The 24,232-nt window shown below is 31.3% G+C and overlaps 1 protein-coding gene across 5 annotated transcripts; it reads left to right on the top strand.

Annotated features, from left to right (window-relative positions):
- The first annotated feature begins 14,261 nt into the window (after nucleotides 1-14,261).
- On the top strand, nucleotides 14,262-22,527 carry NPY2 (Phototropic-responsive NPH3 family protein). 5 transcript variants are annotated; one of them, XM_082897686.1, is made up of 5 exons: nucleotides 14,262-14,610; nucleotides 15,624-15,976; nucleotides 19,689-19,758; nucleotides 19,914-21,080; nucleotides 21,797-22,527. In XM_082897686.1, the coding sequence occupies exons 2-5, from the start codon at nucleotides 15,915-15,917 to the stop codon at nucleotides 22,340-22,342; spliced, it is 1,845 nt and encodes a 614-aa protein (XP_082753812.1). In that variant the 5' UTR covers nucleotides 14,262-14,610; nucleotides 15,624-15,914; the 3' UTR covers nucleotides 22,343-22,527. The 5 variants fall into 5 exon arrangements, with proteins under 5 accessions (XP_082753812.1, XP_028123685.1, XP_082753814.1 ...); XM_082897688.1 differs by lacking the exon at nucleotides 14,262-14,610 and adding an exon at nucleotides 14,639-14,768; XM_082897687.1 differs by lacking the exon at nucleotides 14,262-14,610 and adding an exon at nucleotides 14,652-14,954.
- The last annotated feature ends 1,705 nt before the right edge of the window (nucleotides 22,528-24,232 follow it).

Raw genomic sequence — 24,232 nt, 5'->3', positions numbered from 1 at the left:
CTTCTTTTTTTAAGCAATATTATTCTTAATTAAATTAATTATAGTTGGAGCGTACTTGATATTTAGACAGGACAATAATGGAGTGTTTTAAAGATATTTTTAAGAGTGGTGACGACGGTGGTAACGGTTCAAGTTGTTTAAAAGTTTTAGTTAAAGATTAGAATGAGGTTATATTTAATTAATTTTTTTTAAAATCAAAATTTTGATAATAAGAATTTATTTATTTTTTTTCTTTTTGGGGCGAGCCTGGTTTAATGGATGAGCTACCTTTGGGTGATGGTGGTGGTGGGAACCCATTTTTGTGTGAACCCATTGAAGCCCATGTGGGTTCATAGCTAAACATGTGCTAGCTTTGCACTTTGTGGTCAGTCTGGCAACAGCTTAACACCATTGCTCTGCCAACCAATTACCATGACTGACTTGAGTGTATAGACTGTAGGGGGCATTTTGAACATGGGTGTTTTGATAAATTAGTAAAAAGTTAATTTTTGATTTTTTATCAAGTTTTTTTGACTTTTTTAAAAGTGATTTGAAAAGTTGATAAAAAATCAACTTATTTTATTTTTGGTTTAATATTTTTTAAAAATATCACATCATTTTAAAATATCCTTACTATTTATTTTTGGGTGTTGCGTTTTTGGTCTTCCCAAATAGGAATTTCAGCGTTTTGGCCCTGTTTGGCGTTTTGGTCTTGGCCAACAAAAAGCAGCGTTCTGATTGTGTTGCCAGAACGGCACATTTCATACATGGGAATGGTTGGTCTCCAATAAAATTTTAATCGTACTAAACAATTGAAATATGTGATTGGTAAGAATGTTAAATGGAAGATTCTGATAGTAAGAGTTATTAAAAAAAAAATTCTTACTGATAAAAATTTTTGAAAAAATAATTCATAAAAAAATTTAATTGAATTATGTTTTTATAAATTTTTATCAATAAAAATCATTTATTTAATAATTGTTATCAATCAAAAATATTAACCATCTAAGCTAATTTAACTTTTAACTGGAGCAGTCAAATTCTAGGTTGGTTTGGCAAGTGATTGACTTTTTAATTTTTTTAATTATTATAATTTAGAATCAAAAAGTCTCGTTTAAAAAGAATTTTTGACTTTTTAAATTTTTTTATGAAAAAAAAATATAATAATTAAAAATTAAATAAATGTAATATTTTATCTTATAATATTAAAATATCTATTTCATTTTTTATTTATCGACTAAAATAACTAAAAAAATCTAAAACTAAACGAAGCGCCTATATATACACGTTGAAAAGGTTGTTCACTTGTACGGCAAATTCTTTGTTTACCGAGAAAAAGTATTACAGCGAAAGTCATTTTTTGGCATTGAGGAAGTAAGAATCCGTGCGGTGTATTCAATGCTCTGATTTGATCCAAACGCGGCTTTATTGGACCTTTTTATATTTTGTTTTATAGGCAAATTACATATATCCTCAAGGTTTAATAAAATTACAGATATTGCTTGAAGTGTGAGAAATTATAGATATTTTTTTAAATGTACTATTTACATAATAAATTAAGGGGTAAATTGTTATGAAAATATAAATTTTAAGAAACAATTTGTTATGAAAATATAAATCTCAAAAAGGTATCTGTAATTTTTGAAATCTCAAAAAAATATCTGTAATTTAACTAAACCTCGAGAGAGGTATACCTAATTTGCCCTTGTTTTTACTAGTTCAAAATCAAATAAATATTGTACTACAAACAAATAAATAAAAATTATAAATTTATTTAAATTTTAGAATAAATTACACTTTGTACTTTTATGTTTAATACTAATCTCACTTTGACCCATATATATGAATCATGATAGTCACAAATGTCAATGTCCCATTTTTATTACTCTACTATTTAAATTTTTAACATAATTTACTCATGTGACAAAAATATGATTACGAAATGAGGGTAAAAGAGAAAATCATTCATATTTTCTATCAATACGCATTTTATCTCAAAATTTATATTAAATTATTGTTGTATTAGGATAAACAGAATACAGTTTGTGAACAATTAAAAAGATCAACTAGGATTTTACATAAATTAAAATTACGAAACTCTGTATTGGTGAAAAATATAGATGATTTTTATATCTTACTCTCATTTTGTAGTCACATTCTTATAACATGATTAGATTTGTTAAAAATTTAACAATAAAATAGTAAAAGGGAAACATTAACACTTGTGTAGGGATTAAAATATGATTTGATCAAAAGTGAAATAATTAATTATCACGATTTCATGGGATTAAATTGATATTTGATTAAAATTATAGAAAATTGACCGTTATAATTTTATTTTGAGATTTGGCTGAAAGTATAATTTATCCAAAACTTTAAGAAGAAATGATAATAATGTCTTCGATATTATCAGTAAATGCATTCAAGCGTGTGATTCAATCACAACGCAGACAGGAAATTGCCAGGTAAGAATGACGAAGCTGATATGCTTTAAAGACTGCTTTTTTTGGACAGTTCATCACAACTACTTGGAAACTTTCTTCCAATTTTGTTTTTATTTCATTTTATTTTATTATGATAAAATATGAAAGTACAACATAAAATATTTTTCATAATCAATCAAAACTAAATTTATGTAGAGCAAAAATATTTTTCATTTTAAAAAATTAAAAAACACTTTTTAAATGAAAATTTTACTAACATAACTATCATTATCATTACCACCATACTATTATTACCACTGTTACCAATTTCGTTGCTACTGCTACCATTTTATTACTAAGGGAAGAGTCGTGCCATGTTGTACCATCCCAAGTTCATATCCAAATAACCCAACACTAATTTAACTTATTTAATTAAACGTGTTAATTATCTGATTAATTTATAATTGGGTCAATGATAACATATTTTTTACATGACTAATAATACACAATTTATATTTATAAAAAATAAAATCAAACAATATAAAATATATACATAAATATTTATATTTATAAAAATATATTATATAATATAGTTTGTGAGCCGGTCGAGCAAGGATGGGCTTCATGTACTTATTGTTAGGCCTAAAAAACTTAGTGGGTGTTTGGGAAATGGGGTTTTTTAGTTGTAGGATATTATTGGAGAATTTTTTTTTTATATTTGGGAAGATAGTTAGATTTTTTTGTGGTTGGATGTGATGTTTGTAAGAGAAAAAGTGAAATAATTATGGGATTTGATGTGATATTTTGTTTGAATTTATTTTTTTTGATTTTGCAACCAATTTGTCTTTTAATAAAAAAACAAAAAAAATCAAAGAAAAATTCTTCCCAAACACCGCCTATGGAACTAAATTATAACCCCAAACCCTATAATTCATAGGCAAGTTTAGACAGACTTAGCAGGCCATCAAGCTCATATTTACCCATATCACCACCACTACACCCACCGCCGCCATTGCGACCGTCACCACCTTGCCACCAATGGCGTTGCACATTAATTTAGGGGTATTTTAGAAAGTTGGTAAAAAGTTAACTTTTGATTTTTTATCAAGTTTTTTAGTTTTTTAAAAAGTGATTTGAGAAATTGATAAAAAGTTAACTTTTTTCTTTTTAGTTTAATATTTATTTATAATGTCAAATCAAATTAAAATGACTAAAATACCCTTACCCAATATCAGATTTTTTTTTTTTTTTTTTTGGTCATAGGCCCTAATTTGTAATTTCACACTTGCGTTTTTGGCCCTTTCCAAACCAATTTTGTTGCGTTTTTAGCCACTGGCGTTTTTAAAAAATGATAAAAAACGTGACTTTTTATGAAAGTTCCCAAAATGGCACTTAAGATTACAACTAAACATAAGAAAACGAATTTTTCCAAAAAAATAATTTTCTCCCACAAAAACCATACCAAACAGATTACTTCTTTGGACAGTTAGAGAGAATTAACTCGTAGGGTAATTATATTATTATGGGTTTTTTGTTAAAAAAAAAATATTTACAAGTAAAGAAAACTAAATACAAGCAAAGAAAGAATCATTCTTTGAGTGAGGAATATATTGCTTTGATCAACAGCTAATGCCATCAATAAATTTCTAATTATTAATTTTTGGTTTTTATCAAAGTAAGAGAGCATGTAAACTATACGTTTAATTTTCAAATCTACAAAAAAAAAAAAAAAAAGAGAAGATTTTTCACCAATATTTTCTTTTCAGTAAGCTAAATTTGAGAAGTGTTGTTTCGTATTGCACATAATTTTTCATTAAATTTTGTTGCCACATTAGTAGTTTCAGTTTGTGTCGATTTCCATATCATTTTTCCCCTTTTAAAGAAATAAAATTTAATTTCATGAGCCTTCGTAACAAATACTACTATAGTCAATGCCAAAACAGAGATGCAAATTTAGGAGTTGTTTGGGATGACTTAAATAAGTGTATTTTTTGTCTTTTTACAAAAAGATGTGCAGAAAAATAGAGAGGTGATGTGATGAAAAAAAGATAAAAAGATGGATTATTTTGAACTTTCCAAACTTGGCCTTATTTATTTATTTTTTGATCAGAAGAAATTTCTATTGAGGAATAGCCAAACGAAACTTATAGAGTTCATCTATAAAAAAGGTATACACCAAACAAAAGCAGAAAGGTGAAAACTATGAAAATAACACATGCAAATTGGGGAGGTGTGTTTGGACTTTCAACTTGTCTATTTTCTCTTCAAACAAGCTAAGTCTTCCATTAAAGTATATATATATATATATATATATCTCCCTCTATATATATTTGTATAGTCAATAGTCGTTTGGTTTGGAATGTAGTATAATTAAGACTCTGGGACTGTTTGGGGACGGTGTTCTAGTTTGGTAGGCTTCTGAGAAATTAGTTAGGTTAAACCAACGACCAACTCAGATTATCCTAATCCTATTCTACTACTTTTTAAAAATATGTGAGAAGAGGTATATTAAATGTCATTAAAGATGTAATCATTTTTCATCCCTTTGTGTTTGGATTTCAGGTTGGGCTATTCATTGGCCGGCTAAGGGATACCATTCAAGACACCAATTGGGACCCGGTCTTAAAAGTTTCGAAAGGATTTGATTTTTTTTTTTTTTTTTTTCAGTTCAAGAAGACTTCAATTCAATTTAATTGGATATGTGGAGTTTTACTGGACCATTTTAGTAATTTGAATTGTTTATTTTATTTTGCAAGTCCTCACTTGATGATCAGGTATGACAAAAAAAAAAAAAAAAAAAAAATGATTCCATAATCTTAGTTATATTAAGACAAAAAAAATGTATCATATTTGCTTTCAAAAATTAAAAGATCTATTTAAAAAAACACAAGTTGTCCAATATTAAGACAAATGTAAAGAAAACACTTATTGTCCATTTTAAAGACAAATTTAATGAAATTAAGTGGTTAAGAATTTTTTTAATATGTGAATTTCCTAAAATTTAATCTGGTACTATATTAGATTTTAGATTTGTAAAGAGAAATGAAAAGAAAATAATCATGTTGTATTTTCCTTTATATTTTTTTTCCTTTCATAAATTCAAGATCCAATGTTATTTATTTATTTTCAATGATGTTGGGTTAGCCTCTAGTTTTCATGGGCAAAGAGTGCTATATTAGCTCGGCCCAGTCCACTTAGCAAACAAAATGGATAGTTGTTTTCAAACTTTTGTGCTACATTTGGATCTTAAATTGGACAAAAGCAATGAATATTCAAATTACTTAAAACATATTATTATTTTCTATTGGTAGTCAATTAAAAAATGATTTTTTTCCCCTATAAATACCTATTCATTTTATTATCATCATTCTAACCCAACAAACAAATTAAAATAAATCTATTCTTTTATTAATTATTTTTTTGTCAGTTCATCTATAAATTTTAAATCTAAACACAATGCTATGCAATGGGCGTAGCAAACTTTTAATCATAGCCACATAATTTACCATCGATCAGCAACATTCGTGCTGTCTTCTCTAAACTATATGATCTTTTATTTTTTGATAATTGGTGTCCAAATTAGTTTATGTGCATCTCGACTATCTCAGAGCGTTGAAGTTAACAACCGGACAAATTTTCACTGGCCCTTAGAGTGACTTGAATTCAAAATCTTGAATTTTATTATCAAACTTTTACTGCTGAGCCAACCCTTCAATTAGAGTCGGGTATTTGAAATCTGATTGGGTCCACTTCACTGGTCCACCCGGAAATCTAATTTGTTCCACAAGGATGAAAAGTAAGGCCAAGTTTGGAAAGTCTCACAAAAGCTAAAAAGTCAAAAAGTTACTCAAAAAGTTAAAAAGTTATCGCTATTCACCAAAAGTCAACAATTACGGCTACATAACTCCTACTACTAATTTTTCCATACACATTAATTTATATAATTTTTTAATACACATTTTTCTATAAAGAGTCAAAAAGTTAACCCACACATTCATGTTTTCAACCTCAACTTTTTAGTCTAAAAAGACAAAAAGTACACTTATTTAGGACACCCCAAACAACCCCTAAATTTGGTTCAGTGAACTTGGGCCCGGATTTAATGATTTATGAATTTGACTTGGGCCACAAGCCTTTATAAAGTCCAATCTTTTTTAGTCATTGGGGCCAACCAAATTAGGTAGGTATGAATGCTAACTCTCTAACCTATTAAAGGGTGTGAAACAAAATTTCTAAATATATTTATTGCTCTTTATCAATTACCACAAATTGAAGATCAGCATACATATAATATAGAAAATGATATATAAATTTACTTTTTTAAATATATTTTATAGACTTTAATGATATATAACTGATATGATTGGTTGATAATTAGAAAATATATAAGAGAGTGTGTTACATTTAATATTTTAATTTATTGCTATCTCATTGGATTTGAAAATTGAATCTAATTTTTGGTTTTGAATAGTAATGTTCATCTATACTATGTACATGGGTGGTTGAGTTCATATTCAACATATTGAGACAACGAAGTTCATATTTTGATTGTCTTGAATGTAGCATTAAACATTTCATTTTGGTCAATTTGCTAACTTTATTAACCTTGTCTCCCTTTGTTCAAATCATAGTACTCTCATGTTTCTTCATCATATAATTGATTATACTGTTCTTTCCTTGTCATCATCTTCATCACAATATGGTAATAAACCTCTATTTTTATTTTTATTTTTAATGATAAAAAACATAATATTTTATCATAAAACCAAAACAGGTTTGTAAGATCATAGAATTCCATAATAATGTTTTTATTTAGGGGAGTGTGTATCACACACCCAATTATAATTTCTTATATTTGTTTGGTTATGTCATCTTGTTTGGTATAATTTTTATGAAATTAAAAGTTAATAATCGAAAAGTAAAATTTAAAATAATTCTTCCTTAGCTTACAAATAATCAAAATTTTAACTTATTTAAGTTATTTTTTGTGTTTGAAATTATAAGTAAAAAGTATACTAAACATTATGAATTTTCAAAATAATAAAAGTTAAAAGCAATCTCAAAAACTTAATGATTGTGAGCTTAGTGGTGTCTAGTTATAATTCATGCTAGCTGCTTTTGTGATGAATCTATTTATGTTTAATTATGGTATATTAGTTATGAATCAAATTAGTAGTTTAGATTTATTTTTTAATGATTCAATGTCTAAAAGTGAGGTTTCGAGAAGTGTATAGAGTCTTTTCTATATATATATATATAATTTTACAGAATATAAACTTTCAAAACTTGTTTCCTATAAATTGTTGCGGCACTTATTTCACAGACTCATTATATTATTTGTAATAGATGAATACAACTTCAGAATGAAAGTGTTTTCAAAACATATTTAAAAAACTCAAAATTATTTGAGTTTTTGAAAAGTATGTTTTAAAATGGCATATATATAGCTAGGTTTGGTAGCATTCCATGCATGAATTAAGATTCCAATCATGATATCTATTAGCTACATGCATTACCCACTAGAGTAAAAGTAGAAAGAAAGCCTAACTCTAAGGCTTTGGGCCACAAACTTTTAAGGGCATGAAAGCAAGTGTAAAGACAGCTACTATACAATTCATGAAGTTGCAAATATATGTATATATAAGAGTTAGGTGTGCATGCAAAGTTTAGTAATTCTTTTCAGTTGGGGCATTTCTAAGGTTAGAATATTCTCCCCCAAAATGTGTCATCCTTTGTTGTTTTCCTCAATTCTGTTTTCTTACAAAGTTTGGGTCTCATCTCTCTCTTTTTTTTTGTCTTCTTTTTTTTTTTCCTCTCCATCTCTATCTCTTTCTATATAATTCTTTGTCCCTTCTTTTACTTTTTAGATAGCCCACAAACCATTTGGCCTAACCATATACATTTATACACAAACAACTCTTAAGAACCTAAATTATAGTTGACTTGCTAACATTTTGGTATTTTAAGTGATGGAGATGTTTTGATGTCTAAAACTGATGTCGGAATTCTATTATGTGGAGTGAGTGAATCAAGCAGAATAAGAATATATTGATGATAAGAGCATGCAAAGTATGACAAGTCGATTAAAACAAGTTGATCTAAAAGATGGAATATAACTACTCTTAAAGTTATACTTACAATATTAGAATTCAATAAAATTGCACAAAAGAATAATTAGAAAATCTAGAAGCTACGATAATAGGAAGAACATGTTAATAACAAATTATAATTTGAAAATATAAATCAAGAGTATATAAAATATGAAATTGAGAGCCGTGAAATTACTATTCTAAAGTTATTATTCCTCTCAACATGTGTAAATTGGCAAGTAATATCCATTCTCATCATTACTACTGAGAGGCGAACAAATGTGCCGATTTACTAGGCAACATAAGCAACAGTATATCTATTGGTTTTCACTTTTTAATTCAATACCGTCTTATATTGCTAATCAACATACCAGAGGCGGACAATATAAAAGACTTATTCAATTTATGCAGTATCTTTTTACAAAAATAAAAGGAGAATTCAAATTCATTGGTAAGCAAAGTTTTTCTTTCTTTCCAATCTGCTTTCTTTTTCCTCCCCTTAATTGGCATGCAAATCAGTCAAAAGAACAATTTACTTTAATCCTTTAATATTGGAATATGGGAAAGTCTGGTTTATATGGCATAAAGACGCAAAAAAGAAAAAAAGAAAAAAGAAAAAATGGCATTGACAACTATATTTTGTTAACTCTAGGTTAGTAGAGTAAGTTTTGTAACCACATTTCTATATTATGGGGTTGTTCGATATGTTCTAAATAAGTGTATTTTTTAATTTTTTATGAAATATGAATTGTGTATGGGTTGGGTTTGAAGTGATGTAGTAAAGAAGTGATGTGACTTAAATAAGATAGTGATTTTTTAACTTTTTAACTTTTTAGTATACGTCAAACAAGGCTATCTTATATGTCATCACTACATTAATAAAATATATAAAGGGTAATATCTATTAAACTGACATATCATTTGGAAAGTTAGCTATTTTAGTAGGTTATTTTAGTTTTTGACTATTTTAGTAGGTTAAAATATTTGTATTTGGATAGATGGTTAGATTTTTTTATAGTTGGATGTGATATTTATGAAAAAAAAGTAAAATGATTATTGATTTGATGTGACATTTGATTTTATTAGGAGTTGTTTGAGATGATCTAATGGTTGTTTTGGGAAGTTGGTAAAAAACTGGCTTTTGGCTTTTTACCAAATTTTTTAGCTTTTTTAGAAGTGATTTGAAAAGTTAGTAAAAAACTGACTTTTTTGATTTTTGATTTAATATTTTTTAAAAGTGTCACATCACTCTAAAATGACCAAAATATTCTTACTTTTTGATTTTTAAATTAATTAATTAAAATATTCTAAATGGTAGTTTGGTAAATTGGGTGCTGCGTTTTTTGTTGTTCCCAAATGCATCTGTAGGCGTTTTCAGCAGCTTCACGTTTTCCTTTGCAAGCCAAAAACGTGGCGTTTTTGGCAAGTTTCCAAAATGGCACTAAATAATGTATTTTTTGACTTTTTATGAAATATAGTTAGGTATGGGTTAGATTTGAAGTGATGTGACTTAAATAAGATAGTGACTTTTTAACTTTTTTAGGTTATGACAAATAAGGCTTTAGTTATTTTAGTCTATTTTGTCTTTTTTTTTTTTTGGTCGTAGATTTTAGCCAAAAAAAAAAAAAAAAACCTTTGTCAAACAAAGCCATTATTTGAGATATTGGTGACGTGCCCAGTTGGATAATGTTTATTTTGACATACTTCAACATTTTGTCCAATTCAATATGTAAAATTATGTTCTGTTTAATTCACAAAATGTAGAAAAGTTAATAAAATTTTGTGGTGGTGTGTATTTGTTTTTCTAATTTCATAACATACATACACAAATGAAAAATATCATGAGAGACTTGTGAATTCTGCAATATTGTGAAACTCACAAATAACTATTGCATTGAAAACTAAAGAGAAGCTTGCCAAATAATTTATCTTCTTTTTCTAAATATCATTATAACATAAGACTAAAATGATATATGAGAAGTATGATACTTTGACACATACATGACATCCAATATTGATGGATCCATGCGATCCACACCCCCATTAACTATGTGTCAACACATCAAGACCAATGGTTGCTATGATTAGGGTACCCTTTGGCCTAACTTGGATAATTAAACACTAGACTACAGTGTTAAAAGCAATCTACTTAGAATAAAGGCATCGGTGGCCATGTGCATACATATAGTGATAAGACCATTAAGAAACATAATTGAGTTTTATTTTGTGAGTTGTAAATGTGATTGGTATATTAATTAGGCCAAAAGGCATAATCAGAAGGGTATCAATGGCTAGCAAAGTTTTCAATCTCTCTAAACCACACAATATCTTGGAAAACTTCTAGGTCATATTAGGGTCCCCATTGTCTGGTATTGTTCCATTAATGTTCCCCAAGAGTTGGCTCTTTCGTGTGTGTTTGTGGCATGGTTTGGTACACTAAATTGGGTTTTGAGATGATTCTCCACAAAACTAGGGATTCGATGCAAGTTGGGGAGATGATAATCTCAATACTACTCATATATAGAATACCATTTTGATAAATGTCGGCAAATATACCAAACAACAAGCGGATCATTTTTATTTCAAACATTTTTTATTTTTATTTTTATAATATATTGGACCCATTTCTATAATTACCCACAAATCATGTAGTTAAAATTAAGATCACCAAATTAGGATAATGTAGAAGAAGTCGAGCCTCAAATGCACAAATTTTATGGATCATTAAGATAAACTCATTCTTCACAAATTAATTATTAGGTTTATAAAGTCTCATTAGTCCGATATCCTTTATTGATATTATTCACACAAGCAATCACTTTGTGCCATTCTCTTCTTTTAATATAATAAAATTAGTGTGAGTTGTGAAGGAAACAAATTTTTGAATCACAGAAATCTCCATGATTTTAAAATTTTTTGAAAAATTTATGATACTCTCCTTCTGCTATGTGATTTTTATTCCCAAACACAACCGACATATGCCAGCCAATGGGGTGTAAATTTGGCCTTATCCAATTCGACCCATGTCGGGCCTTGTGAGCTCTCTCCAAAATTTGGGTCGGCCCATGGGTCAGAAAATTAGGCCTAAGCTCTGGGGGTATTCGGGCATTGGGTGGACCGGTGGGCCTGAACATTTTTTTTAAAAAAATTTCTACTAAAATTTTATAATTTTTCACTAAAAAAGACACTAGGTCTCAGGCGAGCCGGGCCTTGAGTGGGTTTTAAGCGGGCCAATGGGCTGGGTTATGTGTCGAGCTTCAAAATGATGACCTACGCCCAAGGTCTTGGGTTGGGCTTGGGCCCGGGCCCAAATGGGTCTAAACAGGCCAAGCCCACCTCGGACTATGTGTGGATTTTGAGCCACCCACAAGCTGCGGGTCATTTTTATACTCCTATCAGTCATGAGCAAATTGTAATGAACTTTTTTGAAGATTCTATTGGTTCAAAAATTAGGCGTGAATAATGAGTCCACTTAGACGATGACGAATGACGATAAGTCGTTGACTATAGCTAATTTCAAATTCAAAATCTGACCACCATGACTTTTTATTTTTACTTTTACTTTTTATACATATATTATTTTTTATGAACAAATTCCACTAAGAAATATATTCTAAATTACAAGGTCCAACTAGTTTGAAATATGAAGCAATGTGGGAATAAATAAAAGAATGAAAAAAAACAAAAAAAAAAAATCGTTTCTTAGGGAATCAAATTTTCATGTTACATAGGATTTGTAGATGCATTTATAGTGACAGTCAGCACCATGTGTCCAAATTTGGATACCCCCACTGAGGGAGGGAAAGGAGTGAACTGGGGGCCCTTAAAATGAGGGGGAGTGATGGGTTTTATATATTTTTGTGAATAAAATGTACCGCTACTGTGGGCATGTGTTGGGAGGAGAGAGAATATGATACAATTAAATTTGGAGGTGGGCATACTTGATGAATGTGTTATGGAAATTGGATTTTTTACTTGATGATAAAAACTAGTGTAGATGAAGAGAAAAAAATAAAGAAGTATAAAAGTTTGAAATTTAAAATAAAAATGTGAGACAGTTGCAGAGGAATTTCAGAATAATTTTTTTTAAATAAAATTTTACTGAGTTGTAAGTTTTATATAATAGAATAGATACTCAAATAAGTTGTTTTGTGTTTAACTAATGTTGAAGTTATGTTTTTGGTGATTTTGGATGGGTGGAATTCAAATTGGTACAGAGGATATATAGGATTTTTTTTAATGCCCAAAATACCCTTAAGATAAAACTTTTACGCTGTATTTGGTTGGAGGATTTGGGGAGGAATTTTGAAAATGAAAGGGAAATGAAAAATGTGTGTAAAATTATGTGAAATATAGACATATTTTATTCACATTTCACCTATTTTTTTTCATTTTTCCAAATCTCTCCTCAAATCTCCCAACCAAACACAGTATTAGGATCCATCTTTATAATTCAAAAGACTTTCATTTGAATAGTAGGGGATTCGAACAATCAAATTAGAAGTAGCTAGTTGACCTACTTAAATCATTGAATTTCCACTAAAATAGTAGATGATTCGAATCCTAATTAGTGAGGAGAGGAGTAAACTTTCTTAACAACTAGGATTGTTGACTGGTTTAACTAGAATCAAATACAAATACAAAAACAAAAGTTATTGGGGGGTTACTCATTAGGCTAGTAAGATGTTCATTCTTAATTGTAGTTAAGTTGAACCGTTGTCACACTAACAAATCATTTAGGAACCGTCCATTTTTGTTACTTTATGGTTGGATTTACTCTCATAAAAACATGAGTACATGCTTATGGACACAAGATTCGGATTGAGATTTTTACTCATTATTTCTAAATTATTAGTTCTTTGTCAATATAAATCATAATATTTGTAATTCATTCGTTTTTAAGCTTGTCTAAACTCCTCATGTTTACAAGTAAGGAATTCTATGATTAGTTCCAAAGAGTATTCTTATGCACTGATCACCTCTTTTCACTATATTTCTTGGAACATTAATTTAATTCAACACACATACTAATAATATACTATTTCATATGCCTTTATTCCGAATCATCAAACTAAACAAAAGAGATGGGATACATCTATAAGATGGAGCATTGTTTATAGTGGAACCATTGTCATGCAAATCTACATTATACATTAAGCAAACTTTAATTTTTTTTTATTTTTTATAATCAAGTTTTGAGTCAACTTAATATAATTTTAATCCATATTTATAAAAACAATGTAAATATATTCTAGAGTTTAAATTTCTAATTGTTATCATAATATTGTAAGAGAAGATAAACAGTACAATCACTGTGATTTGGAATTGGAAAAAGAGTGGTGCAATGGGAAAGAGAAAGAGAGATTGAGGGTTGTTTCGAGAAGATGAGTAGACTTTGTTTGGAATGTGTGTTGGTTATTTGATTTTTTAATTATTTTAGTTTGAGGTTAAAAAGTTTTATTTAAGATTGATTTTTTTATTTTTTTGAGAGAAAAAATGAAATAATTATAGTTTAGATGTGATATTTTATCTTATTGAAATAAAAAATTTATTTTATTTTTTTATGAATATTTTAGTCCAAACATAACATGCCAAACGAAACCTAAAAATTAATGTTTTAAAATTTTAAAAATATATATAAAAAATGTAAAAAAAATACTATTCAAAATGAATTAAAAATTAAAAAAAAATAATTTTTAACCTCCTTCTCAAGAAAAGGTCTGAGTTGATGGACAAGCCTTTTTATGGTACAAAGAAGGGTTCATATGTTAATTAGGACAAAAGTGAGGGGTCATTTCACAAAAGTCCCAAAGTAGTACTCCACGTTAAAGAAGGGGGGGCAAGAAAGCTGCGTGTCAGGTTTGGCGTGCAATACACAGCAAAATGGGTGTCCTAATTTCAGTGGCCTCAAACTGAACAGAGTGAAGGATTTCTACTTTCCCAGAAAAATCAAAGAGAAAATACGAAAAACGAAAAACGAAAAAAGAAAAAAGAAAAGAAAAACATTTAGAGAACGAATTTCAATGGGTTTTTTTACTTTTGCTTTTGTCTTTGTTGCGTGAAAGAAATAGGAAGTGGTGAAAGTTTGCCTGCTCCAATTCCAACAATACTGGTAACTGGTAAGCGCTTATCCTCAGCTTGCCCCCCCCCTTTTTTTTTTGTTGTGTTTTTGGGTGTTTGGCACTGTAGAAAACTAGAAGCATCTCATTTTTTGTTGGGTGTGTTGGGAAAGTGAATTCTTTAGGTTTTGTTTGGTGGTTTGTGTGCCAATCATATGGTAATGGCTTCAATCCAGCTATTGTGATTTTGTTCTCTACTCTCTCTCACATACACACAGACACACAATGTTGATATCACTCTATTTGAAGCAGATTTCTTGGGTTTTGTTGGGGTATTCATGGAGAGTGGCTTTTGGGTTTTGTCTATTGATCACTGGTTGATGATGAACATAGATTGCTTTCATGTGGGTTTATAGCTTTCTCTTTCACATTTAACATTTGGTGATGATCATGGGTTCATTTGTTTATTAGATTTTCTCTAATTTCTCTGAGATGATTCTGTTGGGTTCCTCAGATTTTGTTTGATTGATCATTAAATTAAATAAGATATACATATTTACAACACTTCATGTTGTTCTTGATCTTCTCATTTATTCCTTTACTTTGCATAGATGCTTGTTGTCTGCCGTTTTTGGTGGTTTACCAAGATGCTGTTTTTAAATTGCTGAGTTTTTTTTTTCAAACGGTGAAATAAATGACATTTATGTATATCTGATTTCTATATTGAGTTTGGAATTTGAAACCTTTAAAGAGCACTAGGGTTTTTAGTGGGTGTGAATCTTTTATGCTTTATATTATAAAGAAAACCAAGAAACAGAGAGAACAGAGTAGGAGAGAGAAGGGTAGAGAGTGAGTGAAGTCAGATTTGTGCTTGGTGGTGTCTCTGATTTTGAGAATTATTTTAATCTTGAGAGCCTGTTGGCTATGTCTCCTTGGCTGACTCGGTGCACCCGGAGTCTGTGGACTTTGCCGCTGACCAAGGAAACAACCTCTTCTTTCACTCTCTTCCCTTTCAAGTGAACCTATTCTTTAAACAAAAAAATTACACAAATTCATCTTCTCTCTCTTCTCAGATTGCTTCGGCCTCTGTTGCTGTCAAGATTCGGTCGTAGTGCAGCATAAATCATTCATCTCTTTGAGACTCTATTTACTTCATATTTAGAAATCTGGTCCCCACCCACATACGGGGCTTAATTTCCTTTACCTGGAGGTTTCTCCTCGATTGGGGTTATGTTCGGTCATTGGGGATGTGTGGTGGCGACCGTGAAGCACTTAATCGGGTAGTGAAGTGATCAGTTGAGTAGTGAGGAAGGATTGTTTTGTGGTGCCGGAGGAATAGCGGAAGTAAACGTTTGTTTGCCAAGATGAAGTTCATGAAGCTTGGATCAAAGCCGGATTCCTTCGAGACTGATGGGAACAATGTCAGGTGAGATCTTCAATCACCCGATTATTTTCGCCTATTTTTCTTCCTTCTTGCTCAAAAATTTAATTCGCCTTCCATTTTACTGTGATGCATTTTAGTTTGTTTCTGTTTGTTGATATTTTTGTAATCGATTCCATTTTTTCTTTGTTAAGTTTGATGGTTAGCCTTGGGGCTTTTTGGGGGAAGTTTCAAAATTTGATATCTTTCTTTTTTATTTTTATTTTTTTAAATATTATTTCACATAAAAATCTGGTATGACATGAAATAGGGTCAAGATTCTTTGTGAACTTCTGCTCGTGGCTAGTAATTTCTAGATTGCCAAATGAAATTAGACAGGGTATATCTTAGCGTACACTTTGTGAGGCTTGTGAGTTTGGTTTGTCGTTCATTGTTTGTTCAGCCAAGCCCATGTTCTTGCCAACAATGAATAGTCACTTTATGTACTTTGATTATTGACTTGCTGTCGTTTTCTATTTTGTTTTTTTCTCTTAATATTAGTGGGGTCAATTTTAAGATATTGGATTCATAAGAAAGTGATTAAATTTTTATTAGTTATTTCTTATATTTAATTAAGGATAGTGGAAACTGTTCCATCAGCAATTATTTTTCTTATTTTTTAATTTTTCGATTATCATATTAATCTTCAAAGATTCAAAAAACAAAAAATTTCTTTGTTTTTTTGGAGAAAATTGCACAGTTGTTACCGTTGTTCAGTATTTTCACATGTTTAACTTGGTATGCTAACCCTGATTCTTGGCAGTGTCCATCACACTGATATGTGGGTTGCATATTTACTGAGAGGCAATAGTCACTATGGAAAAACTTATGTTTTCTCCAAAATTGGATGTCAATATGCGGAAAAATTATTTGATGTATTTGGCATCAGGGATCCAGGGTGTGATGTGATCTTAGTTTAAGTATGTTATCAAATAAGATCCTTCAATAGTCATAACCAGTCACATTTTATGTAGATAATCTTTAAAAAAAAGGGTCCATACCCAGTGTACAAAACTCCCATATTATCGTAGGATCTGGGAGGTGTAGCAGGTAGATAACTTTGCCTCGCTTTTTAGCGGAGAGATATATTCCCGTGACTCAAATCCATGCTACAACACTAGGGCAGATGAGCACTTGCCATCACGCTAGTACCAATATGTAATTTGGATGGATAAATTTTGTTATAAATACCATCATAAAAGTTGGACTTTGGAAAAGATGAACAAAACTTGAAGAGGGCAAATGAGCACTTGCCATCGTGCTAGTACCAATATGTAATTTCAACTAGAATTTTTAAGGCCACGATCTGATGGGTACCTGACCCAGCCCAACCACAGCTTTTCATGGCTTGAGAGTCGCCTCCTTATAGTTTTGTATGGTTGGTTGGAACAGAAGTTTGATCTGGATTTGTTTGTTTTTTTAGATTTTTTAGAGGATATTCTTGGTTAGGAGTTGGTGAGTTTTCTCTTCCATTTGATGTTTGAGCGGCATTGTATTCTTTGCATCATCTTGATGCTTTTTCAATAAACGTTATCTTATTTATCCCAAAAAAAAAAAAACAGAGTTAGAAAAGATGGACAGAACTCAAAGGCATTGCTGAAAAATACTTTGGGTTATGCCTGTATAAAATGTTGTGCAATGCAAAATAGGCCTCTGGTAATTAATCTCCCTTCTGGGATGGTTGTTAATGTGTGATAGAGCTGTTGTTTGGTCATTTAAGTTTTTAAGGATGTGTGATGGAGCTGTTGATTCTTTCAAAGATGAATTGATATTTTGTTTGGTTCCAAATTCGGTAAAAGTAAGTTCTGTAATGCTCTTTCAAGAGGTGACAGGGCTGGTGCCAACATTTTGGGTTTACCTCGATATATGATTGAATTGTATCCGACTTGGTTTTGTTTTTTTCCCAATACAAGTATCTGATATACAAAAATTTAGCGATTATATATCCGGATTTATTTAACAATCTGAATTAGAGTTTGCCCAACATGATTATTTGTCACTTAAAGTATGTATATAATATGACCAACTCATATGAGGATTTTGTTGGATCCTGATAGAACTTAGGCAGCCTTTTCAACATTTTGTTTGTAGCCATATCATAATTTGTGTTCCCTAGCTACATTGGTTCATCAACAAATTCACTAAAAACTTTTCCTTCCATATGATCAAGTCGAATTTTAATTTTCCAGAGGTTAATATATTGCTCAACCCTCATTTCCTGATTATATCGATTATTCAGATTCGGTTCATTTATCTTTTCGTTTGGGATGAAAAAAAATTGAAATGATTTAAACAAAAAGGGTAAATTACACTGACACCCCCTGAGATTTAGTCCAATTACATCCCACCCCTTGATGTTCTGAAATTACATTCTCACCCCTGTGGTTAATAGTCTTATTTCACAAACCTCCCTACTTATATAAAATGCAACAATTCATAGTAGAAAAATAGAGAAAATTACATTGAAAAAAAAAAAAAAGGTAAAGCAAAGAAAAGGAAAAAAGAGAAAAAGCAGAGGAAGTAAAGCAAATCAAGAAAAAAGAGAGTTTATGAGTTCAATATCTTCATTCAGTCTAAATAATTACAATGACAAGAGGGTTAGTGTAATTTTTCAAACGTCAAAGGGTGATATGTATTAAACTCTAATCTCAGGGGGTGCAAGTGTAATTTACCCAAACCAAAAATTGAAACCTCAAATTTGCAACAAAAAGTACTAGGGAATTTTTTGATGTATGACATTTAAGATTTTTTTCGAATGACAGTGCTTAAATTTTCTAGATCATGGTTCTCTTTAAAATTGAAAAACTTATTACATTTTGTATATATATATCGAACTTTTATCCCTTGAATGATTGAGGAGAAGATAGAACTTCTTGTGGGCTGCAGTGGATCTCTGATGCTATGTTCTATTTGTAGCTACATATCAAATATTGTTATTTATAATAATAATCCGATTCATTATGGTCGAGAGTGATAATTCTTCATTCATTCAATTTACAAGTGAATTTTTTTTAATGTCTATGAAATTAAATAATTATGCATAGAATAAAACATCTTCAATATACAAAACAACTCTCTATATTCTAAATATTACAATTTATATTAAAATACAAAGCTGTAAATTACCAAACATGATCACTTTGTCTTTCCACCTCCAAGGGCTGCAAACTCCACAATTATGACACTCAAAAAATAAAAAAATAAAAATAAAAATAAAAATAATGAAGACAAGTGCTAGTTAGCAATCAACAGAGTGGAAATAGCTGGGGACGAAAAATTGGTAAGGACCAATAACAAGACTTTATCAAACTTCCATTCGAAAACATTTCGATGACGATCTTCTTCAAGATGCGAAAAGGGCACACGATCACTCCCCAATGCACCACTTGGCGACACCGGAGGTACCCTCCTCGATGATGCCGCTTATTCCCCGGCCGTATGGCAATGCCGCCCTTTCGCCGCCTCAGCCACCTCCGTGTCCTTGACACATTTAATTTGAGTAATGATACACAAACATAACTTTTGTACAAAATGATGTGGCTTCTTGTGATCTTTTCATTTCCAATCAAAACATTCACTATCGTTCTTATAATTTCAAAAATATCATTGACATGTATTCTGGATTTGTTTACTGTATAAACTTTCTGTTTACAAATCATTTTCCATCCAATTTTTGAAGTTTCATTGATAATATTAACCAAGATATTCTGATTTGCAGGTATGTAGCCACCGAGTTGGCAACTGACATCGTTGTTAGCGTAGGGAATGTGAAGTTTTATCTGCACAAGGTGTGATTATAGTATAGCCTTGAATCCTTTGTTACTGTTTTATCTACGTATGATATCATATCATTATCCTGTATCTATATCCGTGCTTCATAATATGTAACTGTCATATTCATCTCATAAAACTGATGGACTCAAAGAAAAAAATGGTTCTGCAGTTTCCTCTCTTGTCGAAGAGCGCCCTTTTGCACAAGCTCGTTACATCCACGAATGACGGAAATGGTGATGAAGTCCACATTCATGACATTCCTGGTGGACCCGTTGCTTTTGAAATATGTGCCAAGTTCTGTTATGGCATGACTGTCACTCTCAATGCTTATAACGTTGTTGCGGCTCGATGTGCGGCTGAGTACCTTGGAATGCACGAGACAATTGAGAAGGGAAACCTCATCTACAAGGTTGATGTTTTCCTAACCTCGAGCATTTTCCGGAGCTGGAAGGATTCTATAATTGTTCTTCAGACCACCAAGTCTCTGTTGCCTTGGTCTGAGGAACTGAAGTTGGCAAGTCACTGCATCGATGCCATAGCTTCCAAGGCCTCCGTTGATATTTCCAAGGTGGATTGGTCCTATACTTATAACCGAAAAAAGCTCCTGGAGGAAAACGCGAGCGATCCTAACTGGAACGGTGTCAGAAACCGGGTGGTGCCCAAGGATTGGTGGGTCGAGGATTTGTGTGAGCTAGAAGTAGACTTATACAAGCGTGTTATAACTAATATAAAAAATCGAGGGATAATTTCTGGTGAAGTGGTCGAAGAAGCCTTGAAAGCGTATGCTTTGAGAAGGTTGCCAGGATTTAGCAAGGGTATGATCCAGTGTAGCGATATGTTGAAGAGTCAGTTGATAGTGGATGTGATCGTGTGGCTATTGCCTGTGGAGAAAGGCAGCGTTTCTTGTGGTTTCTTGTTCAAGCTGTTAAAAGCAGCTATTTTGGTGGATTCAGGAGAAATGGAGAAGAAAGAACTTGTGAGGAGAATAGGACAGCAGTTGGAGGAGGCTTCTGTGAGCGATCTTCTAATACGAGCCCCAGAAGGTGAAACTATGATGTATGATGTCGAGATAGTGCATAATATGCTAGAGGAGTTTGTGATGCAAGATCAGAATGCTGAAATTCAATTAGTAGAGGGCTGTGAGATGAGAAGGCCGGGGATTTTGACAGAAGCTTCAAAGCTTATGGTGGCAAAACTGGTTGATGGCTACCTTGCTGAAATTGCAAAGGATCCTAACTTGCCTTTGTCGACATTTGTTAATCTTGCTGAGATGGTGTCCGGTTTTTCGCGACCTGGTCATGATAGCATTTATCGGGCCATTGACATGTACCTCAAGGTAAGTGCTTTGCAAAATCCTTACTCTCTGCTCAGATTATATGATATATTTAATTGGTCTTTGGATTGTGTTGCTTGACATGGCTTATGATAAGTTTGAAATTTTTGTTTTTGGAAAGTTACGAGTTTGAAAATTAGGCCTGAGAAAATGCTTATACGGGTTGCATTTTGCACTAGAATCTTGTTGGAGCAAGTAATAAAAAGCTTCATTCAATCTTTAAAAAGTTAGGGTATATTTGGATTTTGGATTTTTGGAAGGAAAGGAAAAGGCGAGAGAAAAGATAGGAGAAGATGAAGTGAAAGAAGCTAAATTTATCTATTCATTGGTTGGGAATGAATAGTTATGTGGTCAAAATATCATTTTTTTTGTTAATTACCCATAATATGAATATGTTTAGATACTTTTTTTACTTGCAAATCACTGCTTGGTTAAGCTTTTAGAATTTTATTTATTTATTTATTTTTTTTTTCAAAAACTAGTTCAGTGAGAAAAATGAAAATAAAAATATACATAATTTTCATATGATTTTCTCTTTGTTGGGGCAGAAATAAGTTGTAAAATTTCAAAAATATCTTTTTTAATGTTTATTTTTGTCAAACTAGTTGTTAATTTTTCCAAAAAAGTTTCAAACATTGTTTTAATATTAGAACTTGTACATTGTTGCAACTAATGTTGTTTACACAGCATCTTAAATTCATTGATGTTTTTCTCTTTAGGAGCATCCCGGGATTAGCAAGAGCGAGAGGAAGAGGATATGCCGGCTGATGGACTGCAAGAAGCTATCCATAGATGCATGCATGCATGCCGTGCAAAATGAGAGACTTCCATTGCGTGTCGTTGTGCAAGTTCTCTTCTTTGAGCAGGTCCGGGCTGCTGCATCATCTGGAAGCAGCACTCCTGACCTACCTAAAGGCATCAAGGACTTAAATAGTGGGTCCCACGGGAGCTCAAGGTCCGCCACAACTAACACAGACGAAGACTGGGATGCTGTGGCCACGGCTGAGGAGCTTAAGGCCTTGAAGGCTGAGGTAGCGGCCTTGAGGCTCGGGAGTGAAAGAAACGGAAGTCATGTTGACAAGACTTCTTTGATTAGTAGAACGAAAGGGTTGCTCATGTCAAAGAAGATTTTTTCTAAAATCTGGTTGAGCAAGGCCGGGCAAGGGGAGAATAGTGGGTCGGATTCGTCGGAGAGTCACGGTTCGGCCAACCCCGAAGAAGCTAAATCTACGCCGTCAAGAAACCGGCGACATTCGGTGTCTTAGTGACAATCAAGTGGGAGAATGTGAAATTCTTGGTGGGTTTTTTTTTGGGGGGGGGGGGGTTTGTGTTTTTTTGTAATGACAGGATATTGGAAAGTGCAAGTAGTAGAAGCAAATAGTTTGGAAGAAGAGTTTGAATTGACTTTGTTGAATGTTATATATATATTGAAGCAAATAGTTCAGAATCACAGTTGGTTGAATCACACCTTCTTTATCTTCCTATGAATCTTAAAAAAGAATGCTATAAAATATAGTAGTTTTGATTAGTGAATCCTGGCCTTTAACAGAGATGTTTCTTATGGTCTTTCCTATGACGTTTCACAGTATATATATATATATATATAATAGGTTTTTTTTAACCCCTTTTATTTTCCTTCATAAATATGAAATCCAAACACGTAGTGAAATTTCATTCCAAATACTGGTTTTTAATTCAAGTCTGAATTATCATGGCTCACTTTGAGCCTATTTAGCATGAAGGCCCAGGCCCATAATATAATCAGCCCAGTGGGCGGCTGAGGAGATCGGGCCTGGTAATGTAGTCAGTCAGCCTTAACAGCCCATCTTAAAAAATCGCAAGGACAATTTGATGCAAATGCCGAGTTAAAAGAAAATAATTACCAAAAATTAATATAATAAATATAAAAACTAATTTTATTTACTTTTTTTTTTTTTATAAAAAATTAATTAATTAATAGATCACATGACAATAACTGTTCATACCGTTTGGTTGATAATAATAGTCTTCTCTCCATTCCATTGTATTAATTTTACAAACATAGAAATATAGTTTAATCAGAAAACCAATATAAACAAATATATTACAAGCTGAAATAACCTATATCTCAGTGCTACCATTTGTTCATTAAGTAATGCCATAAATATATAATTCTTGCCTACGATGAATGCAACGCTACCAGTATTCCATTCTTTGCACTTTTTTTCTTTTTTTAATTTTATTTTATATATATATTTTTTAATAAAAAAAATTGTGTCCCTATGTGAGGGGTTGCACATAAACTAAGTCAAACCGAACTTTTGGAATGTTCAAACTCAAGCTTAGGTTAAGGTTAAAAAAAATTGAGCTAAATTTATTCATCAGTACTGCATTCATTTTGGTAGAAAATCGATCTCATCCATAATAAATAAAGTGGTGTTAGCATTATATTTTTTACACTCATTTTAGCAAGACTTTTATGTCCCTACTTATCACCCGATGTTTTTTTTTTAAAAAAAAAAAATTTAAAAAAAAGGTATGAAAATAATGCATGCCATTATATTGTAATTATTCTTTGCTTAACACAACACTATTCCATAATGCAAGTATCATCACAGAGTAAGTTCGGATCTCAATTAGGTCAAATAATTAAATAGTTAACCTCGTAATCATGTTAGTTTATGACAGGTCTGAAAATAACTGCATTAATAAAATTATATTTTATATTGCAACTTGGAGAGAGAATCAATAGTAGAAGGATAGCCATGGCATTGATAATTTGACAACCCTACTTAATTAATTAATTAAGGCCTCAATTTGCTTTGAAACAAACCTATTTACACAAATTATTCAATAAACAAATCGCTTAGAATTAATAGTCACGCACGTTATGTATACTTCTGGGACCTCGTTTGGGAACCCTCCTTTTTAGCCAAAAAGCCAACAACCCATACCAAAAAGTTAAAGATTCTCTTTTCTCTCTACTTTTTGCACATCTTTTCGTAAAAAGTCAAAAAATCATCCCAAACATACTAGTTTTTTTTAACTCATATTTTAGCCAAATAGCCAAAAAGTTACTAAATTAGCCTATTCCCAAACGAGGCCTGTCTCCGCGTATCCAATGACTACTAGGTGTATATTATTATTAATTAGTATTTAATTAAGTAGAAGTAATA

This window comes from Camellia sinensis, chromosome 12 (assembly GCF_055761805.1).
Source record: "Camellia sinensis isolate YWXY chromosome 12, ASM5576180v1, whole genome shotgun sequence".
Classification (NCBI taxonomy): Eukaryota; Viridiplantae; Streptophyta; class Magnoliopsida; order Ericales; family Theaceae; genus Camellia; species Camellia sinensis.
The sequence above is the reverse complement of the archived record's forward strand: the minus strand, read 5'-3'. Positions and strand labels throughout refer to the sequence as shown.

Excerpts from the sequence above, each read along its gene's own strand:
- NPY2 (XM_082897686.1), top strand. The coding sequence starts at position 15,915 with ATGAAGTTCATGAAGCTTGGATCAAAGCCGGATTCCTTCGAGACTGAT. Across the intron at positions 15,977-19,688 it reads ACTGATGGGAACAATGTCAG|GTATGTAGCCACCGAGTTGG; the intron begins GTGAGATCTTCA and ends TCTGATTTGCAG. Across the intron at positions 21,081-21,796 it reads CCATTGACATGTACCTCAAG|GAGCATCCCGGGATTAGCAA; the intron begins GTAAGTGCTTTG and ends TTTTCTCTTTAG.